The sequence below is a fragment of the Gavia stellata genome, chromosome 32 (assembly GCF_030936135.1).
Source record: "Gavia stellata isolate bGavSte3 chromosome 32, bGavSte3.hap2, whole genome shotgun sequence".
In the NCBI taxonomy this organism is placed as follows: domain Eukaryota; kingdom Metazoa; phylum Chordata; class Aves; order Gaviiformes; family Gaviidae; genus Gavia; species Gavia stellata.
This window is the reverse complement of record NC_082625.1, coordinates 1,436,619-1,455,865: the sequence shown is the minus strand read 5'-3', so window position 1 is coordinate 1,455,865 and position 19,247 is coordinate 1,436,619. Positions and strand designations below refer to the sequence as shown.

Below are 19,247 nucleotides of genomic sequence, written 5' to 3'. Positions count from 1 at the left end.
CCGGAGTGAGCGGCCAGCACCACCACCGTCCTCCCCCCTGGCCCCGGGGGGCCAGCAGCGTGGCGGGGGCCAAGGACCACCCTCCCCTGTCCCCTTCCCCGAGTCCCCACGTTGTCCCTTCCCATGTACTCGCCTCCCCCGCGCATGTACCCGTATGCTTGGAGACGGGGCGGTTGGCAGCTGTAAATACAGCCGGCCCTGAGCACCGACACAGCTCACCGCACACGTGCCTGGATGCCTATGGGGGGGTGCAGGGGTCACGGCCGAGACGCGGAGCGGGAACATCCCGTCCCGGCTTCACGTGCCCCTTCTGGGGGGCTGCAATTGCCCCCTGCCAGGAAACGCAGCCGCGGCGGCACAAGGCAAACCCCGGCCCTGGGCTTTCCCTGCTTGCTCGCAGGAAGCGTGCGAGGCCGCGCGAGCCGGAAGCCCTTGGCCACTGAGCCCCCTCGGCACGCCAGGGCGTGGGGCCGGGGCGCCACAGCGGGTCCAGGACGCGCCGAGCACAGTGATTAATTGCCAGCTGCCGCTCACTGATTTACAGCCGCGCTTCCCGCTCTTTCCTGTTGAAACAGCCTTTCCTGCCTGCGGGGCTGCCCGCACGCCATCCCTGCCAGCACTTTGCCAGCGGCGCATAGTGTCCCCGGCGTGTCCCCATCGCCATCCCCAGCCAGCACCCCCAGATCCCATTCAGGTCCCCCGAGCTGCATCGCTTATGGGATACAGGCAGCCACATGCTCCCACCACCCGCTGATGCCCAAGGACGTTGCCGGGTCCCCCCCATCCCTGCCCAGCCCCTGGAAGCGCACGGTGCCGGGGTGGGATTGGGGTGACTTGAGGGGCTCCCCCGGGGACCATGGCCCCAGCTGCCCACACCGCCCCGGGAAGCCCGGCTGGGGGTGCGGGGGAACCCGCTCGCTGCCAGAGGATTTCCTGGAGCTCCACTATAAATAATCTCAGAGCACCAGGCATTTCCGGAGCCTGGGAGCCCCGGCCGAGGGGCAGGAGAGCGGGGGGTCCCCGGGGAGCCCCCATCTTTGGGGTTGCAGAGCCCGAAGCTGCCAGGTGGGTGCAAGGGCTGGGGGGGATCCTGTCGCTCCGCGGTCTGGGGCTGTGCCCTTGGGGAGGGAGCCCAAGACCCCCATGCTGCATTGCTGGGGGTGTACTTGGGGTGCCAGGATGGACCCCGCCGGGATGCTGAGCCCTGCGTCCCCCATGCCATGGCACAGGGAGGGATGCCCCAGGGGGGAAACCCGGGGTGGCTTTTCCCTTCCAGCCGCTCCAGCTCCTTGTTTGTCCTCCTGGCCAGGAAACGGGGCCTCTCCCAGTGGCTTTTTTCAAGCCTGGGGCTCGGGACACACTTCCCCGGCCAGGAAAACACGCCAGAGCCCCGTGGCACCGGCGACCAGGGAGGGGAAAGGACACCAGAGCCGCCGAAGGCACCACGGTTTAATACCAGCACGGAGCCAAGAGCTCCCCTGCCCACGGTCCTTGACGCCGGTGGCATCGCAGCCAGGGGACCCCCCACTGCTGTGCCCCTCACTTCCCGACGCAGAAGTCCCTGAAGATGATGTCGAGGACGTCCTCGGCGCCCACGTGGCCGGTGATCCGGCCCAGGTGCCGCCGGGCCAACCGCAGCCGCTCGGCCGCCAACCCCAGGTCCCGCCGGCGCTCCCGGTCGTAGCGTGCCAGCGCCGCCGCGCAGTCGCCCAGGTGAAGGCTGTGCCGGCTCTGCGTCAGGCTGGGCGAGCCTGCCAGGGGGTCTCCGCACCTGGGGGGACGAGAACCAGCCTGGAGCACCCCCCCCCGAGCAGGGACAGGGTGGCTGGTGTCCCCTCCCGTGCCGCCCCGCACTCACAGCCGTGCCAGCTGCCGTGCCAGCAGCTCCAGGAGGTGGTCGAGCCCCTCGCCCGTCTTGCAGGAGAGGAGGGCGGCGGGGGGCAGGGGGTCCCCCTGGGCGCAGGCATCGCGCAGGGCCCCTCCGTCTCCCCGCAGCAGGTCGGCCTTGTTGAGGACCAGGATGCAGGGGGTGGCGGCGGGGGGCAGCAGGGACCCCAGGGCAGCCCCCAGCCCGGCCGGCTCGGGGGGCACCGCCGCGGCGTCCAGCACAGCCAGCACCAGGTCCGCTTGCCGCAGCCTGGCGGGGGGCGGCAGGGTAGGGCAAGGGGCCGCATCCTGCCACCTCCCAGCCAGCCTGGCCCCTGCGGTGGGGGGTACCCCCAAGCCCGGCCCCCCCCAGCCCAGCCTCACCGGTCCCGCGCGCGGCTGACCCCCTCCTGCTCGACGGGGTCGGTGGCATCGCGGAGCCCGGCCGTGTCGCTCAGCACCAGGGGGTAACCGCCGACGTTCAGGGCCACCTCCACCACGTCCCGCGTCGTCCCCGCCACTGGCGACACAATGGCTGCCGGACGCTGGCCTGGGCGGGGGACAACACGACACAGAGGACGATGCTGGGGCCCCCCCTGCCCTCTTGGCATCGGGGACAGTGACTGCTGTCCCCAGGGAGGGGGAACGGCATCCAGGCTGCGAGCAGCACCCCCACCCCGTGCCCCACTCACACAGCAGGTTGAGCAAGCTGCTCTTGCCCACGTTGGGGGGGCCGGCGATGACGGCGTGGACCCCCCCCCGGAGCAGCTCCCCACGGCGCCCGTCCCGCAGGTGGGCACCGATTTCCTGCTCCAGCGCCCGCACGGTGGCATCCACTGCGGGGAGAGAGCGGGAGCACGTAGCGGGAGCGGGGACAGCAGGGACCGTGCGTCCTGGCTCCCCCCCTGCCCTGCCAGCCTCACCTCGGGACAAGACCTCTTCCTCCACGTTGTCATCCTCACTGAAGTCAATATAGGCTTCAAGGTGGGCGAGAGCCTGGGGGTCGGGGGAGTCAGTGGGGACAGCCCGGCCCCGTGTCCCTAAGCCACCATGCACCGGCAGCGGAACCTGTGTGGCCGGATCCGAGCCCTCGTCCCACCACCCTCACCTGGGTGAGGGTCTCGCTCCAGCGCTGGTAGAGCCGGCCCAGCTCGCCCTCCATCTGCCGCAGCGCTTGCCGCCGCTGGGCCTCCGTCTCCGCCCGGATCAGGTCCCCCAGCCCCTCGGCCGCCGTCAGGTCCAGTTTCCCGCGGCGGAAGGCTCGGCGCGTGAACTCCCCGGGCTCGGCGGGACGCAACCCGGGCAGGCGCCCTGCCAGTCCCGGGGTGAGCCCCCCTCCCCGAGCCGGGGGCACCCTCCAGCAGCACCCCGGGGGGCAGGACCCGAGAGGAGAGGGGGAGGAGGGATGGGGGGAGCCTCACCCAGCGCCCGCAGCACCCCGCTCACCACCGCCGGCCCGCCGTGCACATGCAGCTCGGCACAGTCCTCCCCAGTGAAGCTCTTGGGACCTGCAGAGCCGGGACACGGCTTGGATGGGCACCGACTGATCGCACCGCCGGGACCTCACACCCGGCCGGATCCGGCACACCCCATCCCTTCCCCTCCCGTGGCAGCACGCATGTTTCAACCCCAGAGGGGCTTTGGGGGGGCTCAGGAGAGACCTCCCGCTAGCAGCTGTGCTGCGGCTGTGTCGGATCAGTGCAAAGGGGCCAGCGTTGACCAGGACCATCGCTACTGGCATCCGCGCTTAGCCGGCTGCATGGTGCCGGGGAAGCCAAGAGGGGCTGAGCGCCGCCTGTGCCGGGCACCGAGACCCCCACCAAGCACCGAGACCTGATGCCAACCCCACCTGGGAACCAGACGACGAGGCCGCGGTCCAGGGGCTCGGCGGTGGCGGGGTCGCGGATGCGCCGCAGGGCCAGGACGCGGGGCGGGGGCAGCTCGGGGTGCCCGGTGAGGCTCCGCAGGGCCCCGCGGCTGCCGGGCCCGCTGGTGCGGATGACGGCCACCCCGCACCGCCCGTGTCCCGAGGAGACGGCGAAGATGGTGTCTCCGCGTGCCGCGGAGCACAGGCGCTGCGCCCACCTGCGACGGGGCAGGCAGCGCGGAGAGGGGGTGCTGGGGTGGAGGGTCCCCCATCCACACCCCCCCCAGACGGGGCAGAGAGGGTGCAGGGGTGCACAACCCCCCATTCACCCCCCCGGGACCCCTCCTCGTGCACCCCACAGACCCAAAGGGGCTCCCACTGGGCCCTGGGGTGCAGACCCCTCCCTATGCCCCCCAAGATTCTGGGGTGCACCCCCCCTTCTGCAGCCCCCCACCCCAGCTTGCACACACCCCCCCGCACCCTGCCAGGCCCGGGGCAGGCAGACAGGGTGCAGGGGTGCCCCCCCTCCGTGCACACCCTCTCCCCACGCTCACCCCTCCGCTTTGGGGTGCAACCCCACCCCACATTCCCCCAAAAGGCACCAGGGTGCCCCCCCACCGTGCACCCCCTCCCCGGGGGGCAGCCCCCCCTTCCTGTGCACCCCCCGTACGAGGGTGCACCCCCTCCCCGTGCAACCCCACCGCCAGGTACTCCCCCTTCCCGTGCACCCCCCACCCCAGGCGCACCCCCCACCCCAGGGCCCCCCCTCCCCAGGGTGCCCCCACCTGCGTCCCGCCGCGCTCAGCGCCCTCCGCAGCGCCATGAGCCCCCGCCGCCCGCCCGCACCTCGCGGCGGCCTCAGCGTAAGCGCCTGGCCCCGCCCATCCGCGCGCGTCGATTGGTCAGCGCACTAGCGAGGGGCGGGCTTCGTGCCAGCGATCCCATTTCTGATTGGTCAGCAGCCCAGCAATGACGTCCCGCCGCCTGAGGCTGTGCAGGAGCCGATCGCTTCCGCCCGGCGCGGGGCGCAGCGCTGCCCGGGGCGGCTGTGGGGGTCCCTGCGTGTCCCCCCCGGGCTCCCTGCCTGTCCCCGCCGGGCGGGCAGCGCTGCCAGGCTGCAGCCGCCTCCCCCGGTGCCCCCGAGGCACTGCACGCCCGCTCGCCGCCTGGGTGCTGCCCCCGGGGGTGCAGGGTGTGGGGGTGCAGCGGGACCCCCGCGGGGTACAGGGTGTGGGGGTGCAGCGGGACCCCCTCGGGGGTCCCCCCCAGTATTGCAGGGCCGTCCTGCGGGTGCAGGGCCGGGGGGAGCCAAACAGCCGCGACCCCCCGGCTGCACCCTAAAAATAACCCCCAGCACCGCAGGACCCCGAGGTGGGGGGGTCCCCGTGTCCGGAGCAGGGGGGGCAGCACCCGTGTCCCCCCATGGCAGAGCCCACCCCTGCCCGGGCCCTGCCCTACCACCCCCTCTGCACCCACTGCTGTCCCCGTCCCTCGGGGATGGGGGTTCCCTCGCCCCCACCCTGACACAGGCTGTCCAGGAGCACTCGGGCTTTTGGGGGACACCTGCCCCCCCCGGGGGGTCCCCTGTGCTGGCACCCCCAGGCCCCGAGGCGGCTCAGCCGGCTCCGCACCCAGCCAAGTTGGAGCTGCTCTTCCCCGGAGAGCCCCCTCCACGTCCTGGGGGTCTCCCCCCGCGGTGGGGGCCCCTGGGCTGCGGGGTGGGGGTCCCCACATGCTGCCCCCGCCGTCTGCGCAGGGAGGGGCCCGCAGCCACCCACGCCCCCCCCCCCTGCTCCGTGAACCACAGAAATTTTCCCCAAGCAGCGTCATGGTGGGGTACCCACCCCCCGTCCCCGCCCGGGGCTGGGGGACCCCGTCCCTGTCCCCATCCCCTCCCGCTCAGGGCCCGAGCCGGGGGGGGGGGGGGGGCTGAACCAGCTGGCGCGCAGGGGTTGGGGTGCAGGCAGCCAGGACGATGGGGTCCCCCCCTGCTCTGGGGGGTGTCCCCCCGCAGTCCCCAAAATCTCAGCTCAGCCCGCAGCGGTTTTGGGTGGGCTCGGGCCGGGGGAGGGCTGCGGGCCGCTGCGGTGGCGGGGGGGGACGGGGGGGAACGGCCATGCAGACAAAGGCGCTGGAGCGGGGAGGAGCGAGCAGCAGCAGGGCCGGGATGCAGGCTGGGATGCAGGCAGGGATGCAGGCAGGGATGCAGGCAGGGATGCTGGCTGGGATGTAGGCAATGATGCAGACAGGGATGCAGGCAGGGATGCAGGCAGGGATGCTGGCTGGGATGTAGGCAATGATGCAGGCAGGGATGCAGGCAGGGATGTAGGCAGGGATGCAGGCTGGGATGCAGGCAGGGATACAGGCAGGGATGTAGGCAGGGATGCTGGCTAGGATGTAGGCAATGATGCAGGCAGGGATGCAGGCAGGGCTGGAGGCTGGGATGGAGGCTGGGATGCTGGCTGGGATGCAGGCTGGGATGCTGGCTGGGATGCAGGCAGTGAAGCAGGCAGGGATGCAGGCTGGGATGCAGGCAGGGATACAGGCAGGGATGCAGGCAGGGATGCAGGCAGTGAAGCAGGCAGGGATGCAGGCAATGATGCAGGCAGGGATGCAGGCAGGGATGTAGGCAGGGCTGCAGGCAGGGATGCTGGCCGGGATGCTGGAATCCCCAGGGTGCTGGAGACCCGTCGACGTCGCCTCCTGTGCTAAATCCCTGCGGGCACCCCAAACCCCCCCACGCCCCCCCACGCTCCGTGGGACGAGGGGTGGGAACCCAGAGCAGGAGCCGCAGCAGAGAGCAGCGGCAGGGAGCAGCCCCAGCTCTGGGGATGGGGGGGGGGCTCCCCGGGGGCTTGGGGGTCCCTGGGTGCAGGCGCCCCACGCGCACAGCCCTGCAAGGCCCCGGGGCAGCCCCCAGCTGACCAGGCCAGCCCGGGCCCCCTCCCCACCCTGGGGTGCAGAAGCTTTTCCTTGCGCCGCCCCCCCCTTGCCCCCCAGCTCGGAGCCGCTCAGCCCTCCCCTCCCCACCCGGCAGTGGACCCGGCCCACGGGGGTCCCGGGAGGCTCTAGTGGGGGTTCGGGCTCTGCCGGACCCCCTGGGCGGGGGGGGGGGGCACCCCGTGCCCGGCCAAGGCAGGGACGGCGGCCAGGCCTGGCCTGGGAGATGTGCCAGCTTGTCCCCCCCCCTCCAGCTGCCGAAGGAGAGATGCCAGAGGAGGGGACGGCTCCTTGTGGCACCGTTCATCAGCGCTGGCACCCAGCCCCTGCCCCAAAATAGCTGCGGGTGCGCGTGGAGCTGGGGGGGGGGCGAGCAGGACCTGGCACAGGGGTGCCCCCCACCCCAAAATAGCTGCGGGCATGTGCAGAGCTGGGGGGGGTGCGAGCGGGACCTGGCACAGGGGTGCCCCCCACCCCAAAATAGCTGCGGGTGTGCCCGGAGCTGGGGGGGGTGCGAGCGGGACCTGGCACAGGGGTGCCCCCCACCCCAAAATAGCTGCGGGCATGTGCAGAGCTGGGGGGGGCGAGCGGGACCTGGCACAGGGGTGCCCCCCACCCCAAAATAGCCGCGGGCGTGCCCGGAGCGGGGGGGGGGCGGTGAGTGGTACCTGGCACAGGGGTGCCCCCCACCCCAAGGCCCACACTGCCGGGGGGCTCACGGGGTGCCCTGGCCGGCCCCAGGACCCCCCCCGGCCCTGCGGGGAGCTGGGTGGGGTCCCCCCCGAGGGAGCGGGGTCGGGCTGGGGGGGGGGGGGGGGGCAGAGGAGGGCTCCCGAGAGGTCAGGGAGGCAGCGCGCAGCCCCGGTCGGGTTACCGGACCCCCCCCCGCCCCGGCCGCTCCGGGGACCAGCCTGACCCGCGGGGCCGGGCGCCGGGGCGGGGGGAGCCGGGGGGGGGCACGGGGGGGGCGCGGGGCAGCCCCGGGGCAGGCAGGGCAGAGGGGGGTTGGGGATGCAGGGGACAGCCCGGGGGGGGCGGGGGGGGGCGCTGGGGACGTGGGGCAGTCCCGAGCGGGGGGGGGCGCTGGGGACGTGGGGCAGCCCCGGGGGGGCGGGCGGGGGGATGCCGGGGCCGGGGCCGGGGCGGCAGCCGGGATGCTCCGCGACCCCGGCGGGGGGGGGGGAACCGCCGCCCCCCTCCCCGCAGGACCACCCCACGGGGCGCGGCCGGACACGCGTGGCCGGTGCGACCGGCGCTGTGGAGACGGCGGCCAACCAGACAATTAAAGGGGCCGGGAGCGCGGCGCTCCGCTCCGCCGCCTTTGTCCCTCCTCCCGCCCGCCGGCGGCGGCGGCGGCACCGGCACCGGCCCCGGCCCCGAGCCCGGAGCCGCGGCGGCCCCCATGCACCGGCCCCCGCCGCCGAGCCGCCGCCGAGCCCCGCACCATGCCCGAGCCGCCGGTGGCAGCGCAGGACGGCGACCGGCCCCGGCGGGCCCCGGCCGGCGAGGAGCGAGCGGAACCGGCGGCCCCGACCGGCGTCCTGGGTAAGGTGGCACCGGGCGGGAGCGGCCCCCGCCGCCGGGGTCGGGTCGGGGCTGCGGGCGGCGGCGGCGGGGGGGGGGCGGGGGGGCCGCTCCCTGCGGCTTCGCTGCGGATGTCGGCGGGGCTCGGCCGGGCTGCGGCTCCCCGGGGACGGGGAGGGGGGTCCGTGCCCCCGGTGGGGCTCTGAGCACCCCCCCGGGAGGGCTCCGTGCCACCCCCGGGACGGCTCCGTGCCACCCCCGGGGGTCCCGGCCCCGCGCCCCCACGGGGGTCTGCGGTCCTCCGGGGAGCGGGACTGCGCGTCCCTCCCTCCCCGGGACTGGGCTGTGCCCCCCCGGGGTGGGGTCCACGCACCGGTCTGTGTCCCCGCGGACGTACCGGTGACCTCCCCAGCATCGGGTCCAGGCTCCCCCCGTGTCACCTCCGGGCCATGCAGCCCCCCCGCCCCGGGAAAGTCCGGTTGCCCCCCCGGGACAGGCCCGTGCCCCACCCCAGACCGGCTCTGTGCCCCCCGGGGCCGGGCTGGGGCAGTGCTGGGCAGCGGGTGCAGGACAGGGGCTTTGGGTTGGGGTCCCCAAGCCGGGGTTGGGGTCCCCCCCGCGTGGGCCCAGGGACAGGTGACGTCCCCCCGGCCGGGTTGGGGTCCCCGGGAGAAGGCAGCGCAGGCAGGGCCTGCTGCCCGCCGCGCAGCCGAGCGGGACTCCCGCCTGCGGGAGGGTGACCCACTTTGTCCCCCCCCCGGGACACGGCCGCCCGTGCCAGGCAGCATCGCCGCTCCCCCAGATGCCTCCTTCCCGGGCGGCCGCGGGCTCCGCTCGCTGGTGGGGCAGTGGCGTGCCCGTCCCCGGCACGCTGCAGCTCCCGTGACCTTATCCCGGAGAGCCAAGGTGAGCAGCATGGCCCCAGCGTGCCGGGGGGAGCGGGTGGCCGTGGGGACGAGAGGGAAGGGGGGGACGCAGCTGGGATGCTGCGGGGCTCCGTCCCCACGCTCCGCTGGCGGACCCCTTGTGCCAGTTTGGTGATGGCAGCGGGTGCTGGGAGGGGGCTGGGGGCCGCCCTCGCTGGCAGCGGGGCGAGAAGGACCCCGTGGCCGGAGCGGGGCGAAAGCAGGGTCTGGCCCCCCAAGCCCAGCCAGGGTGGGGGGACAGGAGCAGCGCTGGGGACCCCTCTGTGTCTCGGCCACGTCTTTACCCATGACCTTGGGCAGGAAAAACCCTCCTGCACCCAGAGCTGAGGCATCGGGGTGGGCACCCCCCTGGCACACCCCCCTGGCATCGCCCCGGTTTGCACGCTGGTGCACACGCGTGTGCAGGCTTCGCCGGCTGCCTCCGCCGCTGCCCGCCTGTGCCCGCCGGCTGGGCCCCCGCGGTGCCCCCACCCCGCTGCCCGTGCTGCCGGCTGGGTTACACCGCTCCCGGCAGGGTGTAAATAATTCAGGGTGGGTGAGCTCACCCTGCCGGCGTCGGCGAGCTGCCTGGCAAGCGCGGCCGAGCCACCACCCTGGCACCCCGGCAGCGCTGGGCCCGAGGTGCGGGACGTGCCCCAGGGTGCAGGATCGGCCCCGCTTCGGGGGCGGCTGGCTGGCTGGCAGCCTGGCGCCATCCCCGGCTTTCGCCCACGGTGCCAGGACAGGGCGGCCTTTCAGAGCCTGGCGCCACGGCCTCTTCGTGACGGCAGCTCAGGCGATGAGTTTGTTGGGTCTCAGCCTGGCTGGTGGGGGGGGGGGGTCTGCTCTGCTCCACTCCCCCAGCCCAGGGGTGTCTGGGGGTGCCCAGAGCCGGGGTGCATCCCCTGGGATGAGCTGCCGGAGCAGGTTTGGCATTTCCTGTTTTTCGGGGTTGGCAGGTCCCGGTGTGAGCCGAGTTTCCGGAGCCCTGGGACCTTCCCAGCCCTGGGGCGGCCGGAGAGGCCATGACGTCCCCTGGGCATCGGTCCACCCACCCCATTCTGGCTCTGCCACCCTGGCTTAGGAGGGGAAACTGAGGCAGGGAGGTGGCTGGGCACGCTGCCGCATGGGGCAGGGAGAAATGGGGTCCCGTGGGGGGACCCCCCCTAGTACCATCAGGGACCCTCGTCCTGCCCGCCCTGCTAGCTGTGGGCAGCGTTTTGGGATGCACCCAGTCCCCATCCACCCCGAGAAGTGCGATGGGGACACTGGGCACAGGGGTGGAGTGTCCCCATGGCGTGGGCACCCCACAGCAGGACAGGGGCCATATCCCTGCGTTGGCCCCTGCCGAGGGGTGACGTGGGGACCGTCCCCATCCCGCCTCACCGCGTTGGCGCGGGGCCTCCCCGGGTTTCCATGGAGACCGGCTGCTTTTTCGCTCTCCCCATTTTTCCTGCGGTTTCCCATCTCCCGGAGCCGCGGCCCTACCGGATCCCGGTCCCGCCGAGGGGCTGCGGGCAGAGGTGAGCGGTGAGGGGGCTGCAGGGGGGCACCCCGGGGCATCCCGCGGCAGCCGGCACCCCAGGGGTGCCAGAACGTGCCGCCAGCTCCTCCCCAGCAGCTGTCGGGGCCTTTTTGGGCACCCTGAGCTGCCGGAGGAGAAACCTGAGCCGGGGCCAGCGTCACCACGAGCGGGGCCATGACCTGCTGCCATGGCCACTGCTGGGGACGGCCACCGCCGGGGACACGCCGGGGTCCCTGCACCCATCCCATGTGCCGGCAACTGAGTCGTTGGTGCTTCGGGGTCTGGTTCCCAGGGCTGCGGTGGAGGGGATGCCCCATGGGGTCCCGCGGCTGCTCACCCCCTCTCTCCCTCCTTCCATCCCTCCCTCCCTCCCTCCGGCAGATAAGCTCTTCGGGAAGCGGCTGCTCCAGGCCGGGCGCTACATCATGTCCCACAAGGCCTGGATGAAGACGGTGCCCACGGAAAACTGCGACGTGCTCATGACCTTCCCGGGTAGGGAGATGCCCGGGGTATCTGGGGCCGGGGCTGACGGTGCCGGTGCGGAGCACCGGGATGGCTGTGCGGAGCTGCAGCAGGGATGGGGGACGTGGGGAGGGATGGGGACCGGGGTGGGCTGTACCAGGAGACGTGGATACCCTGGTCCCTGCCACGGTGCTGACCGATGTCATCCAGACACCACCGACGACCACACGCTGCTCTGGCTCCTGAACCACATCCGCCTCGGCATCCCCGAGCTCATCGTCCAGGTCCGGCACCACAAGCACACCCGTGTCTATGCCTTCTTCGTCACCGCCACCTACGAGAGGTAGGGTCCTGGCCGCGTCCCCAGCCCCTGCCGCATCCCCCACTGTGCCCCCACCCGCATCCCCAGCCGCGTCCCCCCTCCCTGCAGTTTGCTGCGCGGGGCCGATGAGATCGGGCTGCGAAAGCCGGTGAAAGCCGAATTCGGTGGGGGCATGCGGAGCTTCTCCTGCGAGGAGGATTACATCTACGAGAACATCGAGAACGAGCTTTACTTCTTCACCTCTCAGGTGGGATGCGGAGGGATGAGGGACATGGGGCAGGGATGCGGGGATGCTGGGCAGGGATGCAGGGATGCGGGGATGCTGGGCAGGGATGCAGGGATGCGCAGACGCAGGGATGCAGGCATGTGGGGTGCAGGGCAGGGATGCAGGGGCATGGGGCTGGGAAGGCAGGTCCTTTCCCCCTCCCCAGGTGAAGAATGGGATCAGGGAGCCCGAGCCCAGCTGGGAACTGAGCCAGCCCTCCCCCAAGCTGGGGACAAGGCAGGTCCAGGGAGGGGACAGGACAAGGGCAGGGGATGGGGACACGGGTGTGGCAGGAGAGGGGCCGGGGGCCGAGCAGTGGGACCATCGCCCCGGGCTCAACCCCGCTGCGGTGCCGCAGGAACGGCAAAACATCATCAGGTACTGGCTGGAGAACCTGCGTGCCAAGCAGGGCGAGTCGCTGCACAACATCCACTTCCTCGAGGGACAGCCCATCAGTGAGTACGGCACGGTGCGGTGCGGTGCGGTGCGGCACTGCCACCCCACTGCCCCGCTCCCTCTGCCCAGCCCATGCCCAAGTCATGCCACAGTGGTCCCAGAGGTCACAAACGCAGTGAGGGTCCCCTGTCACTGCGTGTCCCCATCCCTGGGGCTGTGCGCCGGACGGGGTGGTGGGTGCACGGTGGCTGTGCCGTGCTGTGGCCAGGCAGTGCCAGGGTTGGGCAGAGAGCCCCAACGTGCCACGGTCACCCCCAAACCCATTCTCCCCGTTGTCCCTGCCCCAAACCCCACCGCACCAGGGCCATCTGGGGACACACATGGGATCTGGGGACACGCATGGGCGGCCCGAGGTGGGCTGGCAGCGTCCCTGCAGCCCGTCCCTCACTCGGTGCCCTGCGGCGCAGTCCCGGAGCTGGCGGCCCGCGGCGTCATCCAGCAGGTCTTCCCGCTGCACGAGCAGAGGATCCTCAAGCGGCTCATGAAGTCCTGGGTGCAGGCGGTCTGCGAGTCCCAGCCGCTCGGTAAGGCGCTGGGGGCAGTGGCATGGGGGAGGTCTGGGGGTCCTGGCCCCGCTCACACCTCCCCTCGGCCCCCACAGATGAGATCTGTGACTACTTTGGGGTGAAAATCGCCATGTACTTTGCCTGGCTGGGCTTCTACACCTCGGCCATGGTGTACCCCGCCGTCTTCGGCTCCATCCTCTACACCTTCACCGAGAGCGACCAGGTGAGAGGGGCCGGGAAATGGGGGAGATCCCCGCGTTTGGGGGGCGTGGGGGGGCAGGTTGCATCCCTCCTTGCTCCGGGCTTTCCCTATGATGCTTCAATACTGTAATGGCTATGAGCTGGGAGGCTCCCAAGCCCGGGGTGGTGGGGCCGGGGCAGCACCGTGCGGCTCCTCAGGGCTGTGGGGGGGTGTTGGGGACGGGAGGGGACCGACCCCGGTGCAGTTGGTGCCATCCGTCCCGCAGACCAGCCAGGACATCTGCTGCGTGGTCTTCGCCATCTTTAACGTCATCTGGGCCACCCTCTTCCTCGAGGAGTGGAAGCGCCGCGGGGCCGAGTTCGCCTACAAGTGGGGGACACTGGACACCCCGGCCGAGTCCATCGAGGAGCCCCGGCCCCAGTTCAGGGTGAGCCCTGGGGAGGGGTTCCCGTGCCTGGGGGGGTCCCCGGGGCTGGGGTCCAGCTGAGCTCTCCCCCAACCCCGACAAGCCACCCACGCTCGGTGCAGAGAACTGGCGCCTTCGTGACACCCCCCACCCCTGCACCCTGAGAGGGTCTGCACTGGGTGCCACTAGTGCTGGGGTCACGGAGGAATCCCGTGGGGCTCCCCGCCGTGGGGAGGGTCACACGCTGCCGTGTCCCCCCCATCGTTAGGGCATTAAGAGAATCAGCCCCGTGACCAGCGCGGAGGAGTTTTATTACCCGCCGTGGAAGCGCCTGCTCTTCCAGTGCCTGGTCAGCCTCCCCGTCTGCCTCGCCTGCCTCTCCTTCGTCTTCCTTCTCATGCTGGGCTGCTTCCAGCTCCAGGTGGGTCCTCATCTCCCCTGCGCCGGGCTGCCAGCCCCTGCCGCGCTGACCCCGTCCCCGTCCCCGTCCCCGTCCCCGTCCCTGTCCCTGCAGGAGTTTGTGCTGAGCATCCAGGAGCTGCCCCGGATCATCCGTTTCCTCCCCAAAATCGTCCTGGCTGTCATCGTCACCGCCTGTGACGAGGTTTACAAGAAGATCGCGTACTGGTTGAATGACATGGGTGCGTGGGGATGGCACCCAGGGGTGCTGCTGGCAGGGCTGGGTGCTGGGACCCCACCCCGAGCACCCCCTGAACCCCCCTCCTCTGTTTTGCAGAGAACTATCGCCTGCAGAGTGCCTACGAGAAACACCTCATCATCAAAATCATCCTGGTGAGAGGAGGCCGGGGGCTCCGGGGGGGACAGAGGGGACCGGGGGGGTCCTGGCAGCCGCCCCGCACTCACCCCCCCCTTTCCCGCAGTTTCAGTTTGTAAATTCATACCTGAGTCTTTTCTACATCGGTTTCTACCTCAAAGACATGGAGCGGCTGAAGGAGGTAAGGGGCCGTGCCCGGGGGCGGCGGGGCCGGCCTGAGACCCCCCGGCGTCGCCCAGATGGACAGACGGATGTCCTTGAGCCACCCCTGCCGCAGTCCCCCTGTGCCCTCCCGGGGGGCCGGTGTCCCCGCATGCCCCCCGCCGTGGTGCCTGGCTGCTGCGCTCCCAGCCGGAGGCTGCGCCGGGTCCCCGGCTCCCGCTCCTGCTCACGGTCTCTCTCTGTCTGTCTGTCTGTCTGTTCTTCTGTCCCTTCCACAGCTCCTGCTCATCTTCTCTCTCTCCCAAAGCCTCGTGCGTCAGCTCAAAGAGGCTCTCCTTCCCTTCATCCTCCTCCACCTCCACCTCTCTCTCATCTTCTTTAAGGGCCTCCTGGGCTTTTGCTGGAGACTGGGAGTATCCAAAGTAGGAGCGGGGAGGGGGAAGCCGGGCATCCCCTTGCACCCCCCCCAGGACTCCCGCTGCCCCCGGGAGGGACACACGGGCATCCCCAACCCCATCTCTGCTCCGGCTGGCAGTGGCACATGTGACTCCAGCACTGCTGAGGTCCCATCCCATCCGTTGTCACCAATGGGGGGGTCACAGGATGGGGGGGACACCAGGCTTGGCTGTCCCGCTCCGCCAGCACAGCCATGGGGAGCAGCGGGGACCCCGCGGGGGCAGGCGATGGGGATGCAGGGACACACACAGCCCCCCCCGCCGGGTGCTGTCCCCCCCCTCCCCGGGTGACAGCGTGCGCCCCGTGTCCCCGCGCAGATGCTGGCCACGCTGCTCATCACCCGCCAGTTCCTGCAGAACGTCAGGGAGGTGTCGCAGCCCCACCTGTACCGCCGGCTGCGCCGGGGGGACCTCAGCCTCCGCAGCCTCCGCCAGCTCGCCCACACCGTCATCTGCCTGCTCGCCCCCCGCCGCCACCCCCCGGCCCCCCCCGAGGGGCTGCGGGGGGAGAAGAAGTGTCTGAACGGGGGCTGCGGGGTGCCGGAGGAAGAGGAGGAGGAGGAAGAGCGGCGCGAGTCGGACTCGGAGGAGGAGAGCGCCCTGGATTGCGGGTTGAAGCTGAAGAAGGTGAGCTTCATCGAGAAGGCGGAGCGGCGCGGCGGGGAGCCCGGCGGCCCCGAGGACGAGAGCTTCCTCGAGGAGGGCAGCCCCACCATGGTGGAGAAGGGCATGGACCCCGCGTCCGTCTTCGAGCTGTGCGAGGACGAGGAGGAGGCTGAAGGTCCCCCCGGCAGCCCGGTCAAGGCGGCGGAGCCGGCGGTGGTCCCGCGGGCCAGCCGGAGGAGGCGGGCGGCTGAGAGCCGGGAGGAGGAGGAGGGTGAGGAAGAAGGGCGTCGGCGCAACCGGGCGTCGTGGATCGACCCGCCGGAGGAGGACTACTCCACGCAGCTGACGCAGGCGGAGGTGGAGAGCTGCATGAAGAAGTATGAGGTGAGCGGCGCAGGGGAAACACAGGGCCGGTGGGGTGGGGTGTACCCCCCCCAGCCCCATTGCAACGTGCTCTTCCTCCTCCTCTTCCTCCCCAGGACACCTTCCAGGACTACCAGGAGATGTTCATCCAGTTCGGCTACGTGGTGCTCTTCTCCTCCGCCTTCCCCCTGGCCGCCATGTGCGCCCTGGTGAACAACATCATCGAGATCCGGAGCGACGCCTTCAAGCTGTGCACGGGGCTCCAGCGTCCCTTCGGCCAGCGGGTCGAGAGCATCGGGCAGTGGCAGGTGGGCTGGGGGGGACGACGGGGGGCCCGGCGGGGGGCCCGGCTGGCTGGGGGCTCATCCCCAGCACCATCGCTCTTGCAGAAGGTGATGGAGGCCATGGGCGTCCTGGCCATCGTGGTCAACTGCTACCTGATCGCCCAGTGCGGGCAGCTCCAGCGCCTCTTCCCCTGGCTCAGCCCCGAGGGAGCCATCATCTCCGTGGTGGTGCTGGAGGTACGGTGCTTGCGCCCGGGGCTTGCACCCGCCGCCTGCTCCACGGGCGTCTGTTATTGTAGGGTCTCCTGCTGCGTGACAAGGCGTTGTCTTGGCTCAGACAGCCGAGGGCTCCCCCAGACCTTCCCCTCCAGGGGTGGGGTCCCAGCCCTAAACCCTCCACTGCAACCCCAGGCAGCTCGCGGTGGGTGCTGCCGAGCAATGCGATGGGGCTCAGAAACCCCCGGGGTGTTATTGTAGGGACTCTCTCTGGCCCCGCATCCCTTGCGGGCTGCCTTTCGGGAGGGGGTGCCCACGGGGCCGGGGTGGGGATGCTCAGCCGGGCCCGGGGTGGGGATGCTCAGCCGGACCCGTGTTTCCCCCCGCAGCACTTCGCCCTGTTCCTGAAGTACGTCATCCAAGTGGCCATCCCCGACATCCCCGCCTGGGTGGCCGAGGAGATGGCCAAGCTGGAGTACCAGCGCCGCGAGGCCTTCAAGGTAGGCGATGTCGGGGTGGGACCCTCCTCGGGGCTGAGCACGGAGCCAGGACACCCCGTCCCCGGGGCCGGTGGGCTCCCCAGGGTGTCCCCGAGGTGTCCCCGGGCGTGACGTGCTCTCCGTTGACAGAAGCACGAGCGGCAGGCGCAGCACCACTTCCAGCAGCAGCAGCGGCGCAAACGGGAGGAGGAGGAGCGGCAGCGGCACGCTGAGTACCAGGCCCGCAAGGAGCGCGAGTCCAGCCGCGACGAGGCCAAGCCCGAGGCCGCTGGGCAGGACCCGGCCCACGAGAAGAGCCAGAGCAAAGGGAAGGGCTCCGGGGGCACCTCGCACGGCTCCGACAAGCCCAAGCGACCCAGCTCCCTCCTGGCCACCAACAACGTGATGAAGCTGAAGCAGATCATCCCTTTGCAGGGCAAGTTCCTCTCCGGGGGGGCTGGGGCCAGCAGCACAGCCACCGCCAGGTCCCCCCAGTCCCCCACCGGCAGCGAGAACAAACTCCCCGGCTTCCTCAGCTTCAAGTTCCTGAAATCCCCCGAGACTAAGCGGGACACGGGGACCGAGAAGGTCCAGTCGCCCACCAAGCCATTCAATCCTGGCAAGCTCTTCAACTTCGGCAAGTCCGAAGGGGCCGGGGGCAACGGCGCCGTGGCCACCACCTCCCCCCAGCCCCGGCCCGGCCCCTCAGCGGACACGGGTGAGCGGCCGGTCCCCAGCAAGTCCCATCTCAATGGGGTGCCGGAGGAGGGGGGCCGAGAGGAGCCGGAGAGCCGGGCAGAGGAGGAGAGCGGGGGCTATAAACTCTAACCGGACCTTTTGGGGGAGCGGGAGCGAGCGGGGCTGCCTGCTCCCCGCTCCAGGTAGCCGCGGACATCGTCACCCTCTCGCCTCGCCTCGCCGTCCCCCGCCGCAGGGAGCGCAGGGCTGGGCTGAGCCTGCTGGGTGTCAGTGCTGGCCCCTCGCCCTGCACCGTCCCCCTCTGCCGCATCCCCTCACGTCCCTCCAGCCCCTCCGCTGGGACCCGCCGCTGCCCCAGCTCCGGCGGGGGTCTGGCCGCATCCTGCACCAAGGACACCTGAGCAAAGCGCCGTTGGTGCGAGCAGCAGCAGGGGCTGGCCGCGGCCTCGGATGGAGCATCCCGACTGGTTTCCCTCCTGCGCCCCTCCGCAGGCTCACGGCTGGGAGGTGCCCTGGTCCAGCTCTGCACCATGACCCCGGCGTGCCAGCCGCCGGCATCGCACCCACCGCCCCGAGGAGTCCGGCACAGGGTGATGCCATGGTCCAGCCCGAGGAGACACAGGGGACGCTTGGTGCTGCCAGATCCACCAGGACCAGCCTGCCGGGCTCAGCACCACGTCTGGGATCGCGGAGGGACGAGACTGCAGCGCTCATGGGAGCAGCGGCGAGAGGAGCCCGATTCACCCGTGCCTACAGCCTCTGCCGTACAGCCATCGCCCGGGGGTCCACTGGCACCGGGGCCGTGCCCTGCTCCGTCCCGCTCCCGGCAGCCTCTGCGTGGATTCCTTCCCAGCACCGGGATGTTTTCCTGCCCAAAACCCGGACGGCCGGGAGGGAGGGGGGTGAGCGGCGAGCGCCAGCCACCTGGATTCCCATGCATGGGCAGCATTTCTTGCACTAAAACCGAAACAAAACCCAACGCAAGTAACTCTCTCCCCTTCTTCGTCTGACGGCTCGAGGCGGCGGAGGCGAGAAGCTGGCACCGGTGCCGCAGTTGGCAGAGTCAGGCCGGCTTTGGGCAGTGGCCCCAGCGACTGCAACACGAGCCGGGACGGTCCCTTCCCCTCTCCGCTTTCTTATTTCGTGGAATTATTTCGCAATAAGGCACTCGCACACAGAGGTCGCAGCCGGGAGAAGGAGCGGGGCTGGGGGGGGGTAAACGCGAGCTCTCTGCAAGGGCAGGGTGGGGGGGTGGGAGCAGCTTCGCTTCTGCCGGGGCGAAGGTTTTGCCATCGCTGGGTCTAGTCTTAGTGCTTTAACAGCCGCCGTCCTCGCTCCAGCGTGCGGGGAAGGGGCTGCGACGCAGCTGCTCCTTGCTTTTCGGCGGCTCTGCTCGGTGCTGCTTCGCTTTAGGGGCCAGGACGGGGCGGTGGCACCCCAATGCGGTGTCCACGGGTGACCTGGCTGGGGACATCCAGCCCTGCCGGCTCCCTCCCGCCCCTCGCCACCCGCTCTGCCCACCAGCCACCAACCATTTCCAAAGCAAGCAGGGGAGAGGCGGGGGGCTGCCGGGAGCCGGGGGTGCCGCTGGGGCGGCCACCCCATCACTGTGCCTGGTCCAGGCTCGGGCGGGGTCCCTGTACCCCTCTCTCCCCAAGACCTGGGCTGTAGGAAACGTCAGGTTGTTTCCCCCCCCATCTCTTTCCACACATCATGTAATTTTTTTCAGTCTTTGAATCAAGCCATTTTATACAGCAATAAGGGCAGGAGAGGACAAAGGCTTTATCTGCTGCTCCGCTCACCGGCGCTGCCAGCGCGAGAGCCGAGGTGTTGCCCATGGTCCAAGCGCAGGCAGGGAGATGCTCGCCGGGGCCAAGGGCACCGTCCCCCTCCACCGGGGTGGGGTCCCCGCGCTGCAGTGGGGGCAAGATCCCCCCGTGGGCTGGGGACAGCCCCGAGCTT

The 19,247-nt window shown here is 71.1% G+C and overlaps 2 protein-coding genes across 2 annotated transcripts; one reads left to right on the top strand and one right to left on the bottom strand.

Moving 5' to 3' along the window:
* Positions 1 to 1,539: 1,539 nt before the first annotated feature.
* On the bottom strand, positions 1,540 to 5,563 carry GTPBP3 (GTP binding protein 3, mitochondrial). The gene is given in 11 exon segments (XM_059831624.1): positions 1,540 to 1,771; positions 1,859 to 2,137; positions 2,251 to 2,416; positions 2,559 to 2,702; positions 2,790 to 2,862; positions 2,975 to 3,177; positions 3,288 to 3,374; positions 3,716 to 3,951; positions 5,253 to 5,325; positions 5,328 to 5,444; positions 5,536 to 5,563. Coding segments are annotated over 11 exon segments (1,638 nt in total).
* Positions 5,564 to 8,118: 2,555 nt separating this feature from the next.
* ANO8 (anoctamin 8) lies at positions 8,119 to 17,414 on the top strand. Its single transcript, XM_059831958.1, has 18 exons — positions 8,119 to 8,218; positions 11,009 to 11,119; positions 11,300 to 11,432; positions 11,520 to 11,658; positions 12,035 to 12,131; positions 12,540 to 12,656; positions 12,734 to 12,861; positions 13,106 to 13,267; positions 13,515 to 13,667; positions 13,761 to 13,887; positions 13,983 to 14,038; positions 14,128 to 14,202; positions 14,462 to 14,605; positions 14,957 to 15,628; positions 15,724 to 15,915; positions 15,997 to 16,128; positions 16,497 to 16,607; positions 16,737 to 17,414. The coding sequence occupies exons 1-18, from the start codon at positions 8,119 to 8,121 to the stop codon at positions 17,412 to 17,414; spliced, it is 3,327 nt and encodes a 1,108-aa protein (XP_059687941.1).
* The last annotated feature ends 1,833 nt before the right edge of the window (positions 17,415 to 19,247 follow it).

Coding starts and splice junctions, on each gene's coding strand:
- ANO8 (XM_059831958.1), top strand. CDS start 8,119: ATGCCCGAGCCGCCGGTGGCAGCGCAGGACGGCGACCGGCCCCGGCGG. Junction 13,268..13,514: donor AGCCCCGGCCCCAGTTCAGG/GTGAGCCCTGGG, acceptor CCCCATCGTTAG/GGCATTAAGAGAATCAGCCC. Junction 14,606..14,956: donor GGAGACTGGGAGTATCCAAA/GTAGGAGCGGGG, acceptor GTCCCCGCGCAG/ATGCTGGCCACGCTGCTCAT.